The 17,075-nt window shown below is 35.4% G+C and overlaps 1 protein-coding gene across 1 annotated transcript in view; it reads left to right on the plus strand.

Moving 5' to 3' along the window:
* LOC139149545 (uncharacterized) overlaps positions 1-17,075 on the plus strand; it is a 149,056-nt gene that overhangs the window by 8,970 nt on the left and 123,011 nt on the right. Inside the window, exons 3-5 of the mRNA XM_070721354.1 lie at positions 9,484-11,176; positions 11,628-12,032; positions 13,353-13,832. Coding sequence (XP_070577455.1) covers positions 9,505-11,176; positions 11,628-12,032; positions 13,353-13,832 — 2,557 coding nt within the window. The 5' untranslated portion in view covers positions 9,484-9,504. The remainder of the gene's footprint in view (positions 1-9,483; positions 11,177-11,627; positions 12,033-13,352; positions 13,833-17,075) is intronic.

Consider the following 17,075-nt stretch of genomic DNA (forward strand, 5'->3'; position numbering starts at 1 on the left):
AAGAAGTTCAATCAAATGCAGTACATTCAGTTTCCAAACTTTGCCTTATTAAAAATGTTGTTATTAAATATGCAAATGAGCAATTAATTAAATTTCATTCTTATGAGACTTATAATACAAGTAACTTTAAATATGATCAACAAATGGCAAAGGTCCAATTTAAATCAGTGCACTGAATATTTATATATTGCCTAATTACAGAAATTAATTAAATATGCAAATGAGCTTGAAACATGAATGTCCTCATCAGAAAATTTTAAAGATAACTAGATTTTAAATATGATCAAGATATAGCAGATGTAATGTTAGAATTGATGCACTCAGTATTGATATGGAGCCTACATGCTGAAATTCATGAAATATTCAAATGAGCTGGTAAGAAGAACTTTATGCTCAAAAAATTTGCAAATGAATACACAATTATTAGAATGTTATGCTCATCGACCTTACAACATAAGTAGACTCAAGTATGATCATTAATAGCAGGTGTACAGTCAAAATCTGTGCCTAAGTCCTTCAATAGTGATACATAGCCTAATTCATTTAATATGCAAATGAGCCTAAAATCAGTAACCACGTCCAATAAACTTTGTGGATAGTTGCACCATAGAACAGACTAATACACGCCAACCTGCAACATAGGTCAGCTTTGGCTGAGGCCTTGTAGTTAAATTTCACTAATTGGTAAAGGTAGTTAAATGTGCAAATTACTAGCAGTTAGGCGACATCAAAATGTTAAATGTCTTTCACTACTACCGGTATATGTAATCCTATCATCAAAATAGCAAATTTGTCAAATTAATGTTCTTCCTTCATTCTTTCATGTCCCTAATTGGTAAAGGCATTTAATATGCAAATTACCAACATGCAGATTTACAACTGCTAGATAGCATTCATTAATGTCATATCACAATATCTTCAATGTACATTGAATGTTTTGTCAACTTTGGTAAAGCCTTCACAGATAATATCACTAATTAGAAAGTTTCTTAAATACACTATAATCTAAGGTCTTTATTCAGTAATATAAGGCCTTCGGCCCATCATACTTTACATAGTATTCAAATGAAATAAGTGACAGGAAAGTAGAATATCACACACTATAACTTTTTTACATATCATTCAACTCCTTTCTCAGTTGCATTGAATGAAAAAGATATGCAGATAAACATTGCAAAGTAGCTATATCATCAGTCGTCATCAATTGAATAAATTTCCTTTCAGAAGGTGGATTAAAATATCTTACAGGAATGTATTTCCTTCTCTGATTTTCAAAAAAAGGACAAATTAAAAGGAAGTGGTATTCGTCCTCAATTTCTGTTCTATCACATAGTAAGCAAAATCTTAAATCTCGGTCTATTCCGAATTTACGATCCACCTCAATCCGTAAATAATAATGGGAAGAAGTGCGAAACCTTGCAAGCATTCGCGCATGTGCAAGGATTTTTACAGAAAAAAGATACGTTTCCGGCTCAATGGATGATTTCAATTGTCTGTACCATGTCAACTTTTCGAGTGAACAGACTTCACTATACCACTTATCATACAGGTAATTTTTAAATCTCTGAACAAAAGTTTGCATAAAAGAATTTACATCATCTATTTCTTGTTTTTCCCATAAATCATGTAAATTACATAACTGCAACAATTTTTTGCTCATGTCTTTACACACATGAGCATATGTCGCAGCGATGTCTGTCTGTCTGTCTGTCTGTGTGTCTGTCTGTCTGTCTGTTGGTCTGATATCTCAAAAACGTCTAGTCAGATCAGAATCAAATCTGGTACATAGATTCAGTTAGCAAATGGCAAGAACTGATTAATTTTTGGTGGGTGTGGCCTGCTTACTTTTTGCTCATTTGCATAAGGCCAAAGTAAGTAAATTCTTTGTTTTGCGTCCGCGCGCGCCTAGGTTTTTGGAGATTTTAATGAAAAAAAACACAAACGTTCCTTTCAAAATTTCGCCGTTGGTGGCGCTATTTTGTCGCAAAAACATGTCGTGGCTTTTTACTTTGCGGCGAAACACTCCTTTACGGCAGTCAGATTTCACTAATTGACCATGCGGTGACGTAAAACGGTCTTTTTACACATTTACCCCTGTCGATACTCGCCGCCTCACAATCATTCTCGCTGTATGTTGTGGCTTTACCTGTTGTTGCTTTGCCTTGTCACGAAAGAAAATGGATGAAAGCAGGGAAATAATCGACGATACAAAACAGGAAACCTTTGCATGGCAATTGACTTGAAGACATAGTCATCGCGAGCAACCAGGACTTAGACAGAGAGAGATTCAGTCGGCCGGTTGGACTTGAGTAAGCTTATGGCAGACGGAAAAATCGGAAAGTGTTGAAGCCTATCATAGTTTATCAGTCTTTCAGGTTTGCCAAAAATTTGGTTCATCTGTCCATTTTAACTTTAAACAAAACAAACCAGTGATCAGTCCTGTAAACGAAATGCCTTTACGTGCTATTTTGTTCAGTTTGGGTAAGGGAGAGTTATCCTTAAGGATAAAGTTCCTCTTTGAAAGTTCAAACTTGTAGTAGGCAGTCGTAGCTGCTTTTGAAGGAGGTCACACTTTCTGCATTAATGACATCGGCTGGTAATTTATTCCAAGTATCCACAACTCTTGTTGAAAAAAGTACTTCCTTGTGTTAAGTCGAACGGCAAGTTCTCGAGTCTGCTGCTAACTCAAGTGAAAGGTTACAGTGGTCGTAGTCTTTGATAATTTTGTAGAGTTGAATCATGTCGCCACGAATGTTTTTTTGTTTAAGTGTTATAAGTGTTATCAAACCCAGCTGTTTAAGTCTGTTTTTGTTAATTGTAGTGTTGGAGTTCAGGTATCATTTTTGTTGCCCTGCGTTACACTTTTTCTAAGATGTTTATGTCCTTTTGTAGCCATTGTGACCAAGCTTGTACCAAATATTCGAGCAAAACAGCAAGTTGCTTGTAAAGACGAAGAATGACATTTTTTGATTTGATTGACAGTGATCGTTTGTTGAAACCAAACATTCTGTGCCTTTTTGCAAACTTAACACACTTGCTTGACGGTTTTAAGGTAGAAGAATATTTTTGGCTTGTAAAAATCAGCTTGTTGAATTTTAGGGTCACTACATTTCGCAAGGGTGATATTTCTTGGTATTGTCAGTAAGTTCAGAGTTCAGAACTAATTTTAACGTCAGTATGATTGATGTAGATTAGAAAGAGTACTGGTCCAAGAACTGAACCCTGAGTGACACCATTTGTGACGTATTCTCCATTCACATGATGCTCCATCTATGACTACTCGCTGTTTTGTATTCGTCAACCAAGCTTTGATCCACTGTAGAATATTTCCATTTATGCCATGATACTTCATCTTTTCAAAAATCTGAGGTGTGGTACTTTGAAAGTGCAAGGAATATAGATGTGAAGTGTCCACCTAAATTCGGGTCTGATGAGTCTGTGCTTTGAGATTGGCAATTGCGAAATGATTTCATTGATAGATTTGATGGAAAGGAAAGGTGCTGGTTTAACGGATTGTCCCGAGGAAGGTACAGGGAAGACTTTTGTCGATAATATCGCCAGTGTCTTGTTCTCTCTGATACCCCATCTTTCTAAAATTGAATACAGAGGCTTTAAGTTACCCGATCTGTTTGGTGTTTTCTTTCAAAACAAAGACACCTTTCAGCAAAACTATGACATTCCATCAGAGCATAAACATTACCCAAGAAAATTAAACTTGAAAGAAACGTGCAAGAACTTGAGGACAAAAGACTGCTACTGTGTATACCGTTATAGTGTACCCATTCCTCAAATGGTCCAGATTAAGTAATTTGATGAGGCTGTCAAGGTGCTGTGCATGTGGACCCTTTGAATGCACAAGAAAGACATCTAAAACTAATAAGAGAAAAGCAAACTTTGAAGAATGACTTTATTTTGATCCATTTGTTATGAAAATGCATACAGCGATCATACAGTGTGTCACACTGTGACAGGACTATTCAAGTTGTTTGAGAAAAATTGTCCTATAAAGGCAAACTGATTTTGTGTTAAATTTTTCTGTGTGTTTTTTTAACCGCTTACCCGCGTACCTTTTAGGATTTTGAGTGGACGCAAAACAAAGAATTTACTTATTTGGCCTAATTAATGATTTTAGAAAAAACAGATATTCATTAAAAACGCCTACACACAATTTTATGAGATTTGCTACAAATGTTGATCACACCAAGATGTATCATTAGTGGGAACCATCAAGGGGTTACATGAAAGATAGTTGCTAATTTGCATAGTTAATGAACTTTCCTAATTAGGGATATATGTCTTATTTGACTAGATCAAAATTGACCAAACTTGGTATGTATATTAAAGATACTATTATTTAACATTATTGAAAGTCATTAAGCGATTATTGTTCATTATGTTGATCATAATAATTTCAATGAAATCACAACCATGTGGCAAAGGTTCAAATTTACACATAACTTCAATATATAATGAAACACGTGAGCATTTTCAGTTCATATCTGGTTTAATATGCTGTACTCATGTTGGTTTGGATCTAACACCTGATTGTTCAATGGTGTAAAGCATGTTGTAGCATTTCTTTGTCCAATATTTAATGCAACGTTTTGCTGTATATAAAAAGATTTGATGTCTACCACATTCCCCTAAAACTATGACATTTGGTGCATTTCCAGCAACTCCTAAAAAATAACGACAGGCATAATAGTGAATTCTCTCTAGACTGTCATGTCTTTCAAAACCCCAAACCTCTGACCCATATGTCAAAATAGGTACCAGATATGAACTGAAAATGCTCACGTTTTTTATTATATATTGTAGTTATGTGTAAATTTTAACCTTTGCCACATGTTTGCAACTTCATTGAAAATATTATGATCAACGTAATGAACAATCACCGCCGATTAGGTCATGAAGTATACAAATATGTAATTAGCTGAAATAAAAATATCAAAGTTCTTTTACTGCTGTCATTGTATCACCACTTTATATAGCAAGTGTAATTACCGTTGGCCAAGTCCTTCAAGCCATATATGCTGAGCTGTGAAAGCTCATTAGACATGCAAATTATAAATTAGCTGACATGAAAATGTGAAATGACTTTTGATATTGTTTTAACCTGGTATAATCATCAATGTACATAGCATGTTTTGCCAACTTTGATCAAGTAAATCCAGTATATATCCGTAATAAGCAAAGTTCATTAAATATGTAAATTAGGAATTGGCTTAAGTAAAAATGCTTAATGATTTTCAACAATGTTGTATCATGGTATCTGCAATATATGTAGCAAGTTTTGTCAACTTTAGTCAAGTTGATTCAGATATATATCTCTAATTAGGAAAGTTCATTTAATATGCAAATTAGGAATTGGCTGAAGAGAAAATGCTTAATGACTTTCAATAATATTGTATCACAGTATCTTTGATGTATATAGCAAGTTTCAACAACTACAATCAAGTCAATTCAGATAAATATCCCTAAATATCAAAATTCATTTAATATGCAAATTAGGAATTGGCTGAAGTAAAAATATTTTTTGATTTTCAATAATATTATATCACAGTGTCTTTGATGTATATAGCAAGTTTAAACAACTACAATCAAGTTAATTCAGATATATATCCCTAATTTGGAAAGTTTATTAAATATGCAAATTGGGAATTGGCTGAAGTAAAAAGGTTTAATGACTTTCAAAAATGTTGTATCATAGTAGCTTCAATACATGTAGCAAGTTTCATCAACTTTGGTCCAGTCAATTTAAATACCGGTATATATCTCTAATTAGCAAAGTTCATTAAATATGTAAATTAGGAATTGGCTGCAGTTAAAACGCTTAATGACTTTCAATAATGTTAAATCATAGTATCTTTAATATACATACCAAGTTTGGTCGATTTTGATCGAGTCAAATCAGACATATATCCCTAATTAGGAAAGTTCATTAAATATGCAAATTAGCAACTCTCTTTCATGTCACCCCTTAATGGTTCCCACTGCTGATATATCTTGGTGTGATCAACATTTGTAGCAAATCTCATCAAATTGTGTGTAGGCGTTTTTAATGAATATCCGTTTTTTCTAAAATCATTAATTATGCAAATGAGCAAAAAGTATGCAAGCCAAACCCACCAAAAACTAATCAGTTCTTGCCATTTGCTAACTGAATCTATGTACCAGATTTGATTCTGATCTGACTAGACGTTTTTGAGATATCGGACCAACAGACAGACAGACAGACAGACAGACAGACAGACAGACAGACAGACAGACATCGCTGCGACATATGCTCACCTGTGTAAACACGTGAGCAAAAAATCATAGTGTCGAATAATTTAAAGAATGTGTTATAAGGAAGTAAATACACTATAAGCTCTTATGTAAAAATGCTAAACCACTTTCACTAATGTAAATATCAGTCTATTTTTCAATGGATATATCAAGTTTTGTCAACAATCTAGATATTTATCTGTAATGTGGAAAGTTTTCAATTGCATATACAAACAAATAGTATCATCCTCATAGAACTTTGACAGACAGACATACCCGGTATATACAAGGAATTGCAAACATTAGTTACTGTACCACAATTGCTCATTTGAATGAAAACATGAGCTAAAAACCCTAGACTCAGCTACATGCTAATATTTATCCAAGCCCTCTGTGCTCCACTTCTCATAATTTAGTGCACCCCCTTGCTAGGACCCAATATTATTGGATCTGATCACTGTGTAGGCCAAAAGATAGATACAAAGAATTACAACAAAAATATTCAAATTTCATCAAATTACAGTAGTTCAATACTTAAAGACCAGTATGAGGTAATTTTTTTTTTTTTTTTGGGGGGGGGGGGGGGGGGGAAGTGCCACATCAACTTTTAAACTGGTACAGTAAAGAATACAAAGTGGATGATAGTCCTTGTCTGGTTACATTGTCATGACAGTGTAAATGTTACATTCAGATGATGAAATAGACGTATTCCCTGTAAAGTGTATATACTTTTGCACGCAATAATTTCAACAGGAATAATGTTATTTTGTGACAATTTAGAAAAATTCAATAATATAACACATCAAAAGACTATAATTTAGAATTTTAAGACATATCGGCAGTTTGAATCAAAAACGTTATTTATTAATGTCTTTGGATTGATTTATGTAAGAATTTCTAACAGTCAAAGTATTTCTCATTAACGCTTCAATTATATTAATTTGGCTGTATTGATACTAATTGGTAATTTGATTTCTCATTGGCAATAAAGATCACGTCATGAATGACTGAAATATGACAAGTGACCTAACGGACAATGGCCAAACGGCCGTTTATGTAGAGAATTACTATTTTTGACACGTGTTGATGAAGAAGGTGGAAATCTTTGATAGCTCATTTCGGTGGCCAGAAAAAAGTGGCTAAAATAGCTGCAAAAATACACCATTGAATATTTCATCATAATTTGAATATATCACATTGGATTATCCCTAAGAACAGGTAAACCAAAGCTATCTGACGAGTAGTTTTTTGATGAAATTTTCTGACCAAAAATGGCAAAAATTGACCCAAAAATACAAAATTGCAGATTTCATCATAATTTAAGTAAATATCATTTAGTTCATCTGTAGGATTCTGTTTTCCAAATTTCAAAGCTATCAAACCAGTACTTTTTAAGAAACACATTTTTTTACCAGAAATAACAAAAATTGCCTTAAAATACAAATTAGCATATTTCTGCACAATTTGAACAAATCTGAAATAGATCATCCCTAGGGACTTATGTACCAAATATCAAAGCATCTGACCGGTAGTTTTGAAGAAGATTTTTAAAGATTTTTTGACCAAAAACGACAAAAATTGCCTTAAAAATACAAATATGCAAATTTCACCATGATTTGAACAAATGTAACTGAAGTCACCCTAAGTAAACAACATATCGAATTTCAAAGCAATCGGACAAGCGATTTCAGAGAAGAAGATTTTTTTTACCAAAAACAGCAAAAAATGCCCCCAAAATACAAATATGCAAATTTCACCACGATTTGAACAAACTTAAGTGAGGTCACCCCAAGTGAACTGCATATGAAATTTTAAAGCAATCAGACTTGCGGTTTCAGAGGAGAAGGCAATTGTTGACAGACGATGGACGACGACGACGGAAAATCAACCTATTTGATAAGCTCAGCGTCGCTGACAGTGGAGCTAAAAATAAAGTAGCAAGAATTACTAATTCACTTGTTTTAAATTGAGACTGAGATAAATATAATGTACACTCGTTATGGCAATATAGGGAACATTCCAGTAATTGTGAATTTATTCTAATTTTACCCTTTGAGCCAAAAATGTTCTGTTCTCAAACTATGCACTATCACACAAAATAGTTGATAATGGAATTTAGAGAATACTGAATTGTAATTCCAGAACAGTGAATTGTCAGGTAAATTTGTTCAGTGTCTTGTGATGAAAAATCTGCTCTAGTATCTGAGCTTGATAATCTTGGCAGGAAACTGTTCTAAACTCATTTTAATGTAATACGGTTCAGTTGGATGTATCACTTGTTTTGCCAGTAAATTTTACAATTGATAGACTTGGAAAAAATTAGCACAGCTGTACTATATGTTTGAAATTTTCTATTTCTCACTGCTCAAGTTTTCAAATTTTGGTTCCTTGAGATTTTTCAGTTTTTATTTGTTCCATATTTTGAAAAGTGCCAATATTTTGATTAGGGCCTAAAAAGATTTCCACAGTTCTTCAGAATCTGTGCAAAAAGACTTTAGTTGATGTAGATACATCTCATCTTTACGTAACCTGATTATGGTAGAGACTGCATTCATTAATAGCATATTTGGTATTAACTTTGTGTCAGACATGAACACAAGTAACTAGTCTGAAATCATTTTTACTTCAATTTGTTAGAAACATTTTTCCCCTAGAACTAACAAAACTGCTACGTGTACAAGGGCAGTAATCATGAAATAAAAAATTTGTGAAAAGCTTGTCCTAAGTATTTTGCAATTTGTTGTGGTTATCTATGATCACAATCATGCTGGTATATAGCTTCATTGTCATAGCTTAATTTCTGTGTACCATGGGCAAAACTTGTAGTATGAATTGTCAAGTTCTGTATTCTTGTCTTTAGGAACATTTTTGTGCAACCATTGAGGCCACCATTGGCAGAGAAGTTTCCATCCATTGTTGTATAATATGGGTACTCATAATTCATAAACAATATACATGTATATCATGGAAATAAGTATATAGCAATAAGTTTAGTCTAAAAGGAAATTGAAAGAGTTGTGATGAGAAAAATACACTGTGATAACAAGAGTTAAGCCTTGGTGTATGCATTTATGAAGACAGGAAATGATTACACCGGTTTTGCAGAAGACAAGTATACCGGTATGTTAAAATGATCTGCAATTTCTAATCAATCAAAGCTTCAACAAGAGCAAAGAATCTAGTGATAAGTTACAAGTTATTACATTTATTTTCCAGGGAAATACCGAGTACAATACCATGGAATGTACTGTGGGAGTATTATCTGTCTCAACATCATGGGATAAGAAAACCTCAAAGCTAATAAATGATTTCTGCAAAAAATCACTGAAAAAAGAGCCGCATGAACTTTCAAGAATTCACTGTACTGTCCTTGATGATGAGGTGCATGAGAATCTAAAGAAAGAGGCAGAAAGGTGTGGCGTAAATTTGATTCCAGCAATCAGACCCAAATGGTCAACCCCTGTTGAAGATCCACCTGCAATTACTTGGCTTCTAAATCATGCCAACTACTATCCAGGACTGGCGAAATTAGACAGTATTGCACACGTGGTTGGGTTATTGGCTAAGACAAACAATTCTGCATCTGCAATACATGAAAGTCTTTTCCCCAAAGCTCAGCTTCATCTTCTAAAACCTGATCCATCTGGCATCGCACTGTTTGTTTATGATGCCTGGAATGAAGATGAGCTAGGTCTAACAGGATTTCACAGAAATCTGGTCCAAGATTTTTGTGAAAGGAAGGCCAAGGCAGGAGAAACTCTGAAAGCCTACTCCACAGTTCTCAATGTCGAAATCAGTGATAAGCAGAAGAAAGACGCTGAGAGCTGTGGTGTTATCTTGATTCCAGCTCAATTAAAGGAAAGAGCTGACCCAAAAGATGAAATCCCGGAATTGAAGTGGTTGCTGAATCACGACATATACTATCCAGACCTCAAAGATTTAGAAAGTGTCGAATATGTGGTTGGTTATGCTCCAAAGACAGGACTTGCAGCGGCTGATATCCGAGCCCAACTTTTTCCAGATGCAAAGTTAGTTCTTATCAACCATGCTTGTCCAGAAACTGATTGTCTGCAAGCTGAAGAGTATGGAATTGCGGAGTTTGAAGAGAAGATGCTGCGTATGGCTTGTGAAGCTGATCTGTTGTTTTCCATTGGACCACGAATCCACCAATATTTCCAGAATGCATATCGGGCAGACACTGAAGGCAGGGAATTGTCTGAAATTCCACATGAAGAAATTCTTCCTCAACTAAGTGATGCCTTTTGGACAAAACACCCAAAGCTTCAGCAGCTGATCACACAACACAACATACTGACATACGGCCAGATAGATACAAAGGAAACAATCAAACAGTGCTTGTCAATGGCAACATTAATCAACGCTGCAGCTATGGATAGGAAAAAAAGCAACACAAACCCTCCTAAATGGAAGATACAGGGTGCATCAAAAAAGGCCTTTGAGTCTTACAAGGCCCTATTGGGTGACAAAACCACAACTGGTCAGATCCTGCCAACATTTCAGACCAGCTTATCAGCAAAAACACTGTTGACATCCCTCCAACAATGCCATCTTTGCATACCTATGCCATGTTACACAGATTATAGTTTTCATGGTTTGGAGGCAATGGTATTTGGACTTCCAACCTACCTTGTCAAAAACTCTGACATAGCATACTTTATCAAGAAGTACTTTGGAACATTCGAACATAATTGGATAGTGGAATGTCCCGAAGAAAACCTCAGCAAGAAAATTCTACAACATCTATCCAACACCTCATTGGAATTTCAGAAAGCAAAAGCCCTAAAGAAGAGCATGGTTGAAAATGAAGCTGTAACAACACTATACGCCAAGTTTGCGTCTCTGCTAACTGTCAAGAAACCAAATGCAGATGAACATAAAGAGCAGAGAGGTACACTAATGAGTGAAAGATTATTTTAATTAATTTTTTTATTACGAAGTTTTTGACTGCAATTTCGTCGCATCAGACATTGTATTCAGTTTGTTGCAGATATAATTCTATGTATGTTTTGTGTCAGTGTGTCCAATTGTCTCAAGATGTTTTGCATATTCACTGCATATTTGATTCATATAAATTTTATGATATTGCAAAATTGAATAAAGGGTTTAAGAAATTATTTTTAAGTTAGAGGACTGACTCATTAGTAAGGATGTACAAAACCGTAAAACCCTACTAAAATTGGAGAGTAATGATAGATTAAAATCATGTTTTGAAAAGATTCCATCATCTAACAGTGGTGATTATAGTCTCTAGTAGGTTGTACATTTATAATCAATGTGTGAAATGCCTAATTGGAAAACAAACTAAGAGTTACCAACAAATAAATATGTTCCCTTGTCAGGTAACATACCTCAACAAGTAGGAGAAACTGACAAACCTTCAACACAGTCTAAGGCTGTTGTAAAAGAGAAACACCAGACAGAAAATGCTGAACCGTGCAATTTCACTTTGACTGAGGATGACATTCCAACGGCACAGAAAACTGTACAACAGCAAGCTAATATATCACCAGGATATGAAACACAGAGGTTACCAAAAACTATGCAAGCACAGTCAAAAATTGGGGTAGCAGGTGAGCCTCAGCTGACACAGATGGGGAAACCTGAAGCTAACCCTACACACCCTAATATGATTGGAAAAGAAGGGAGCAGTACTGCAGCGCATACACAACCAGAATTGACTGGAAGGGTAGACATGGCAGGGGGTGAGACCTCTACCTCAGTTGAAACGACTACTCAGGAACAAGGTACATGTAATTTTGTAGGTTCAGATGTAACATTTCTGCTATTTGCATTCATAGTATGTAAACACCTGTAATTCTTGTAATTTGTATGTAAACAGGTAACACTAAACATTATAATTACAGTTGGTGATGGCAAAGTATCTTTACAATGAAAATATTTCATGCCTGGCAACTCCAATTACACTACCATATAAAAAATAACTATGTATTTACAGTACATTTCAAATTACTTCCACAGCTTACTTTGTGAGACATACCGGTACAAGTTATATAAAGAACATGCACAATTAGCTTTGGTATCACATCACATTTAAAAGTCACTAATTCATTAACATTAAGTAAACCAACAAAGAACAGCTTTGACCAAATAGTTGATCAGTTGATTGCACTGGATCTACATGTAGCTATCTTTGTTAACAACAGCTTGAACAGGTGCCGCCAACTGGTAATAAATTTCATCAATTTCGCAAAATCATCATGAAACATGTTTTTAGGGCTAATGTACCAACTTTTGATTTTGACCTTGACCTAAAATTTGGAGGGGAAAGTAGAGCTGTTCGTAACTGCCCTCCCACTGGCATACACGGAAATTGTGCCCTCCCACTGTATTTTGATGCCCACTGCCCTGCAGTATATATGGTCTGCCCGCTCTCACTCCCCACAACAATTCAAGCTCCCTACTGCCCTCTCCCCACTACTGAAATTCCCCATTGTCTGCTAGATACCCACTAGGCAACTGAAATCAACACAAAACCGTGCAAGCAGCCAGCAGTATACCTTGGAACATTGCTCCCCTCTTCCTCAACTTCATTCAACTACGATTTTCCCCTCCCTCGACAAATTTTTGGGTACCCACTGTCAAAAATTTTCTCCCCGCCCACTGAAAATAATGAAATTTCTTCCCCGCCCACAGTAAATATTGAAATTTTCTCCCCGCCCGCTCATTAGTCTTAAAATTTGCCCGCCCGCTGAAAAACTGCGCACAAACACCTTTGCACAAACACCTTTTTGCACGAACAGCTTAGTTGGCAGCACCTGCTTAAAGCCATGATATGAATTAAAACTAAAACAAGATACTGCATATATATTTAGATTGAGCAGCAACCTCAGAGAGACTTGCCAAAACTTGTTTCCTATAATATATGTGACATAAGTGATTATGAAAATGTGATGTGATAGCTGAAATAATTGTGTTCAGTATAATTGGCAAAACAGTATGTCTAACACAGTGAGTTGATAGGTAATGTTAGCTGCACAGGAAATCTGTCTGTTTCGGACATTTAGCCCACATTTGTTTTTACATTTTTGTTGTTATATTTTTAGACTCTCTAACTGTACATATACAACTGGATGATAAAAATTATTGCAAATGCCTTGAGGAACAAGGTAAAGCACCCTCAGCACAACCAAGAGTGCACCGGCTGCAAGAAATGATGAGTAACCTGGAGGCTGCATGGAGATACTGTAAACAGGCACTGAAACGTAAAGCGGAAAACGTGGTAGGTGATAAAGATGCAGGCTGTCAACTCTGCAAGAAAATCTGCAAGAAGGAACTTGGTGATGATGTGGATCCAACCAATCTGACAGCTGAGTCCCTGGGAATGCTCATTAGGTTCCTTACACTTTACAATCTCTACAAACTAAAGCAGACTTGTAGATCTGGAAGTCTGGCCAAGGCATTTGAACCACTATTGATAACAGATGAAATGATAGAGATTGCTGACAAAGTTGGACTTAAACTGCAGTTAAAAGCAACGTATGACACAGAAAAGTTTAAAGAGGTTGAACTTTTCTTCATTAATAGTAAGTTTTTAGCTGTTGTACTTTCTATTATGAAAACAAAATTTGCAGAAGATCTAAACATTTACAATTATTTGCTATCAATGTGCAATAAATTAACCCTCCAAAATTCAAATCGTTTCATTTGTAGATTTTATTACCAGCATTGTGCAATGTGGTTTCATAAACTGACAGTCTAAGTCTGACCAAGTGCAATCAAAGATCACTGGACAGTGTTAGATTTGTGATTCGAGGTCCAAGGCACATTAGAACAGTGACTTTGTGGTTTCACCTTTTTTTTCCAGCAGCCTACAGTTACTTGTTATACACATGTTTACATCTCAGCTGTAATGGATTATGAACTGGTTTTTGTGTAATGAATAAGAGAACTTTGAATGCTATCAATAATATGGAAATAATGGATGACGTGCTGACCACTATGATTAACATTTATTTATGGGCAAGGGTGAGAGGAAAGCCAAAAATTAACGGGCGAGGCTTGCCGAGCCCGTTAATTTTGGCTTTCCACGAGCCGGTGCCTATAAATAAATGGTAATGTCAGCGCCGAGTCTGTTATTTCCATTATATTATCAACAAATCCCAAAAAACCGTCAAAAATTTACGAAAATTTCCTGTGTGAATGACAAAGGGGCCCAAGAACTTGTCAGTGAGTAGTGCGCATTGCAAAAATTTTGCAAATCCGGAGATTTTTTGAAAAAGTGTCTAAACTTGGCCCACAAGTGTTCCATTTTAAGGGCCTGGTCAGTTTCTTTGCCTGGGGGGGGGGCAGTGGATTCATTGGGGGGGGGGTCCACCCTGTTTTTACTTGGTGATAGGGGGGGTCACCATGTTTTTGAAGTGCCCTATGGGGGGGGGGGGGGTCAGTGTGTTTTTGAATTTCGACATGGCTCACACTTTCGAAAAATGCATTGTGCCAGCCACAAATTTCATCATTCAGTTGAATTTAATATTTCACAATCTCATTTTTCCTACAACAGTTCTGGACATCTGCTTATGCATAAAAAGAGCTGAGTACATTCACAGCTCATTCAAAATACTGCATTAAAACTTTAGAATTCGAACTTTTAAGTTCCTATCTTACAACTGACATGACAACAATTTCATTAAAACACAGAATGACTGAATGTTTAAATTATACCCCAAAAATTATATATATATATATATATATATATATATATATATATATATATATATATATATATATATATATATATATATATATATATATATATATATATATATATATATATATATATATATATATATATATATATATATATATATATATATATATATATATATATATATATATATATATATATATATATATATATATATATATATATATATATATATATATACACACACACACTTGATTATTCAATTTATATTCCACCTTTTGTTTTACCCTTTGTCACGCGCAGGGGGGGTCACCCTGTTTTTCGAAAGTTGGAATATGGGGTCACCCTGTTTACGAAAGTTGGAATGGGGGGGGGTCAGCCACTTTTTTACAACAGCAAAAAATAATCCACCGCCCCCAGGCAGAAGAAACTGACCAGTCCCTTTTGTGATTGATTATAATCTTTGTACAAATCACAATTTTCGTTTCAGCTGTAAAGTTACTGTATTTATGATATTATTCCTATTCATGGGCACATAAACAAACCATTATTTGTGGGCATTCACGTGGTTCAGCTCGACCAATTAAAACGCAAGGGACAGGGCATGGTAATTGTTACGTGCAGAGAAAACGAACAAAAGGGTGAACTCAGCAGTTAACGTTTAAACGAAATTTATTACGAAAATAAGACTAATTGCTAAGTCAGGGATAGAGTACAAGCTTTAAAAGTGTACAGACTACTTATCTCAGCTGGGACGGCAAAGCTCCAGTCTCAGAGTTGTAACAGTCAGTCGGATGAATGAACAGTCCTTTGGCTAGCAGGCTTGAAGCTGTACAAAGTCCACAGTATAAATCCAGCGTTGACAGTGAAGGTCTTGAAAAGTCTTGAGAATGACTACTGCTGGAGTTTAGTAACACACAAGAGACACGATCCCAAAAGTCTGACTGGAAGCTGTGCACGTCCCTTTTATAAAGGCATATAAGAACAATCTAGAACTTTTATTGACATGCTAATTACTGTTCTAAAATTATCTCCCTTACACAACTAATCAACTTTCCAGAACATTCCAAACATGACTAATTGAATTCAAGGTTGTTAGGTCATCAAGGGCAGTGACCTTGAGAATGTTCTAGACTATATTGAACTCAGGTCATGATGAGTGTGGGGGTAAATGACCTACATAACACACCCCCTCTTCAAAAAAAGAAAATTTTTCAAAGAAAAATCTTTCTTTTACAAATGTAATCTTGAAAAGGATTTAAGTACTCAAATTTTGTTTTACTCTAAAGTAAAATTTCTTGAAAGTGAACAACAATAAACTCTAAATATGAGAGAGACAGTCTGCAATTAAATTGTCTCTGCCTTTGATATGTCTAATGTCAAGATTAAACTCCTGTAACATTAAACTCCATCTAAGCAATTTCTGATTTTTGCCTTTAAATTTCTGTAGAAATACAAGAGGGTTGTGATCAATATAAACCACTATTGGCTGATTTGAAGACGTAACATAAACTTCAAAATGCTGTAAAGCTAATATCAAAGATAAACACTCTTTTTCAATTGTAGAGTAGTTTCTCTGGGATTTGTTAAATTTGCGTGAAAAATAGCAAACAGGATGATCTACACCATGACTATCCTCTTGCAATAAAACAGCACCAGCAGCCGTATCACTAGCATCTACAGCTAATTTGAATGGCAAAGTGAAATCTGGTGCAGACAACACTGGAGCACTTGCGCAGTATGGCTTTAAGTGTATCAAATGCCTGTTGGCATTGCTCTGACCAAACAAACTTTACTTTCTTTTTAAGTAAGTTAGTCAAAGGCTCAGTAATTGTGGAGAAATTTGGACAGAATTTTCTGTAGTAACCAGCCATACCGAGAAAGCGCATCAGTTGTCGTTTGCAGTTGGTATGGGAAAACTTGAAATGGCACTGATTTTGGCATCAACAGGTTTTACCTCACCCTGTCCTACAGTATGTCCGAGGTAAGTTACCCTTGCCCAACCAAACTCAGATTTGGCAAGGTTGACAGTCAACATTGCTTTGCTCAGTCTCTCAAAGAACTTCCGCATGAGCTTGATGTGTTCCTCCCAGGTGTCACTATACAGGACGACGTCGTCAACGTA

The sequence above is a fragment of the Ptychodera flava genome, chromosome 14 (genome assembly GCF_041260155.1).
Source record: "Ptychodera flava strain L36383 chromosome 14, AS_Pfla_20210202, whole genome shotgun sequence".
In the NCBI taxonomy this organism is placed as follows: domain Eukaryota; kingdom Metazoa; phylum Hemichordata; class Enteropneusta; family Ptychoderidae; genus Ptychodera; species Ptychodera flava.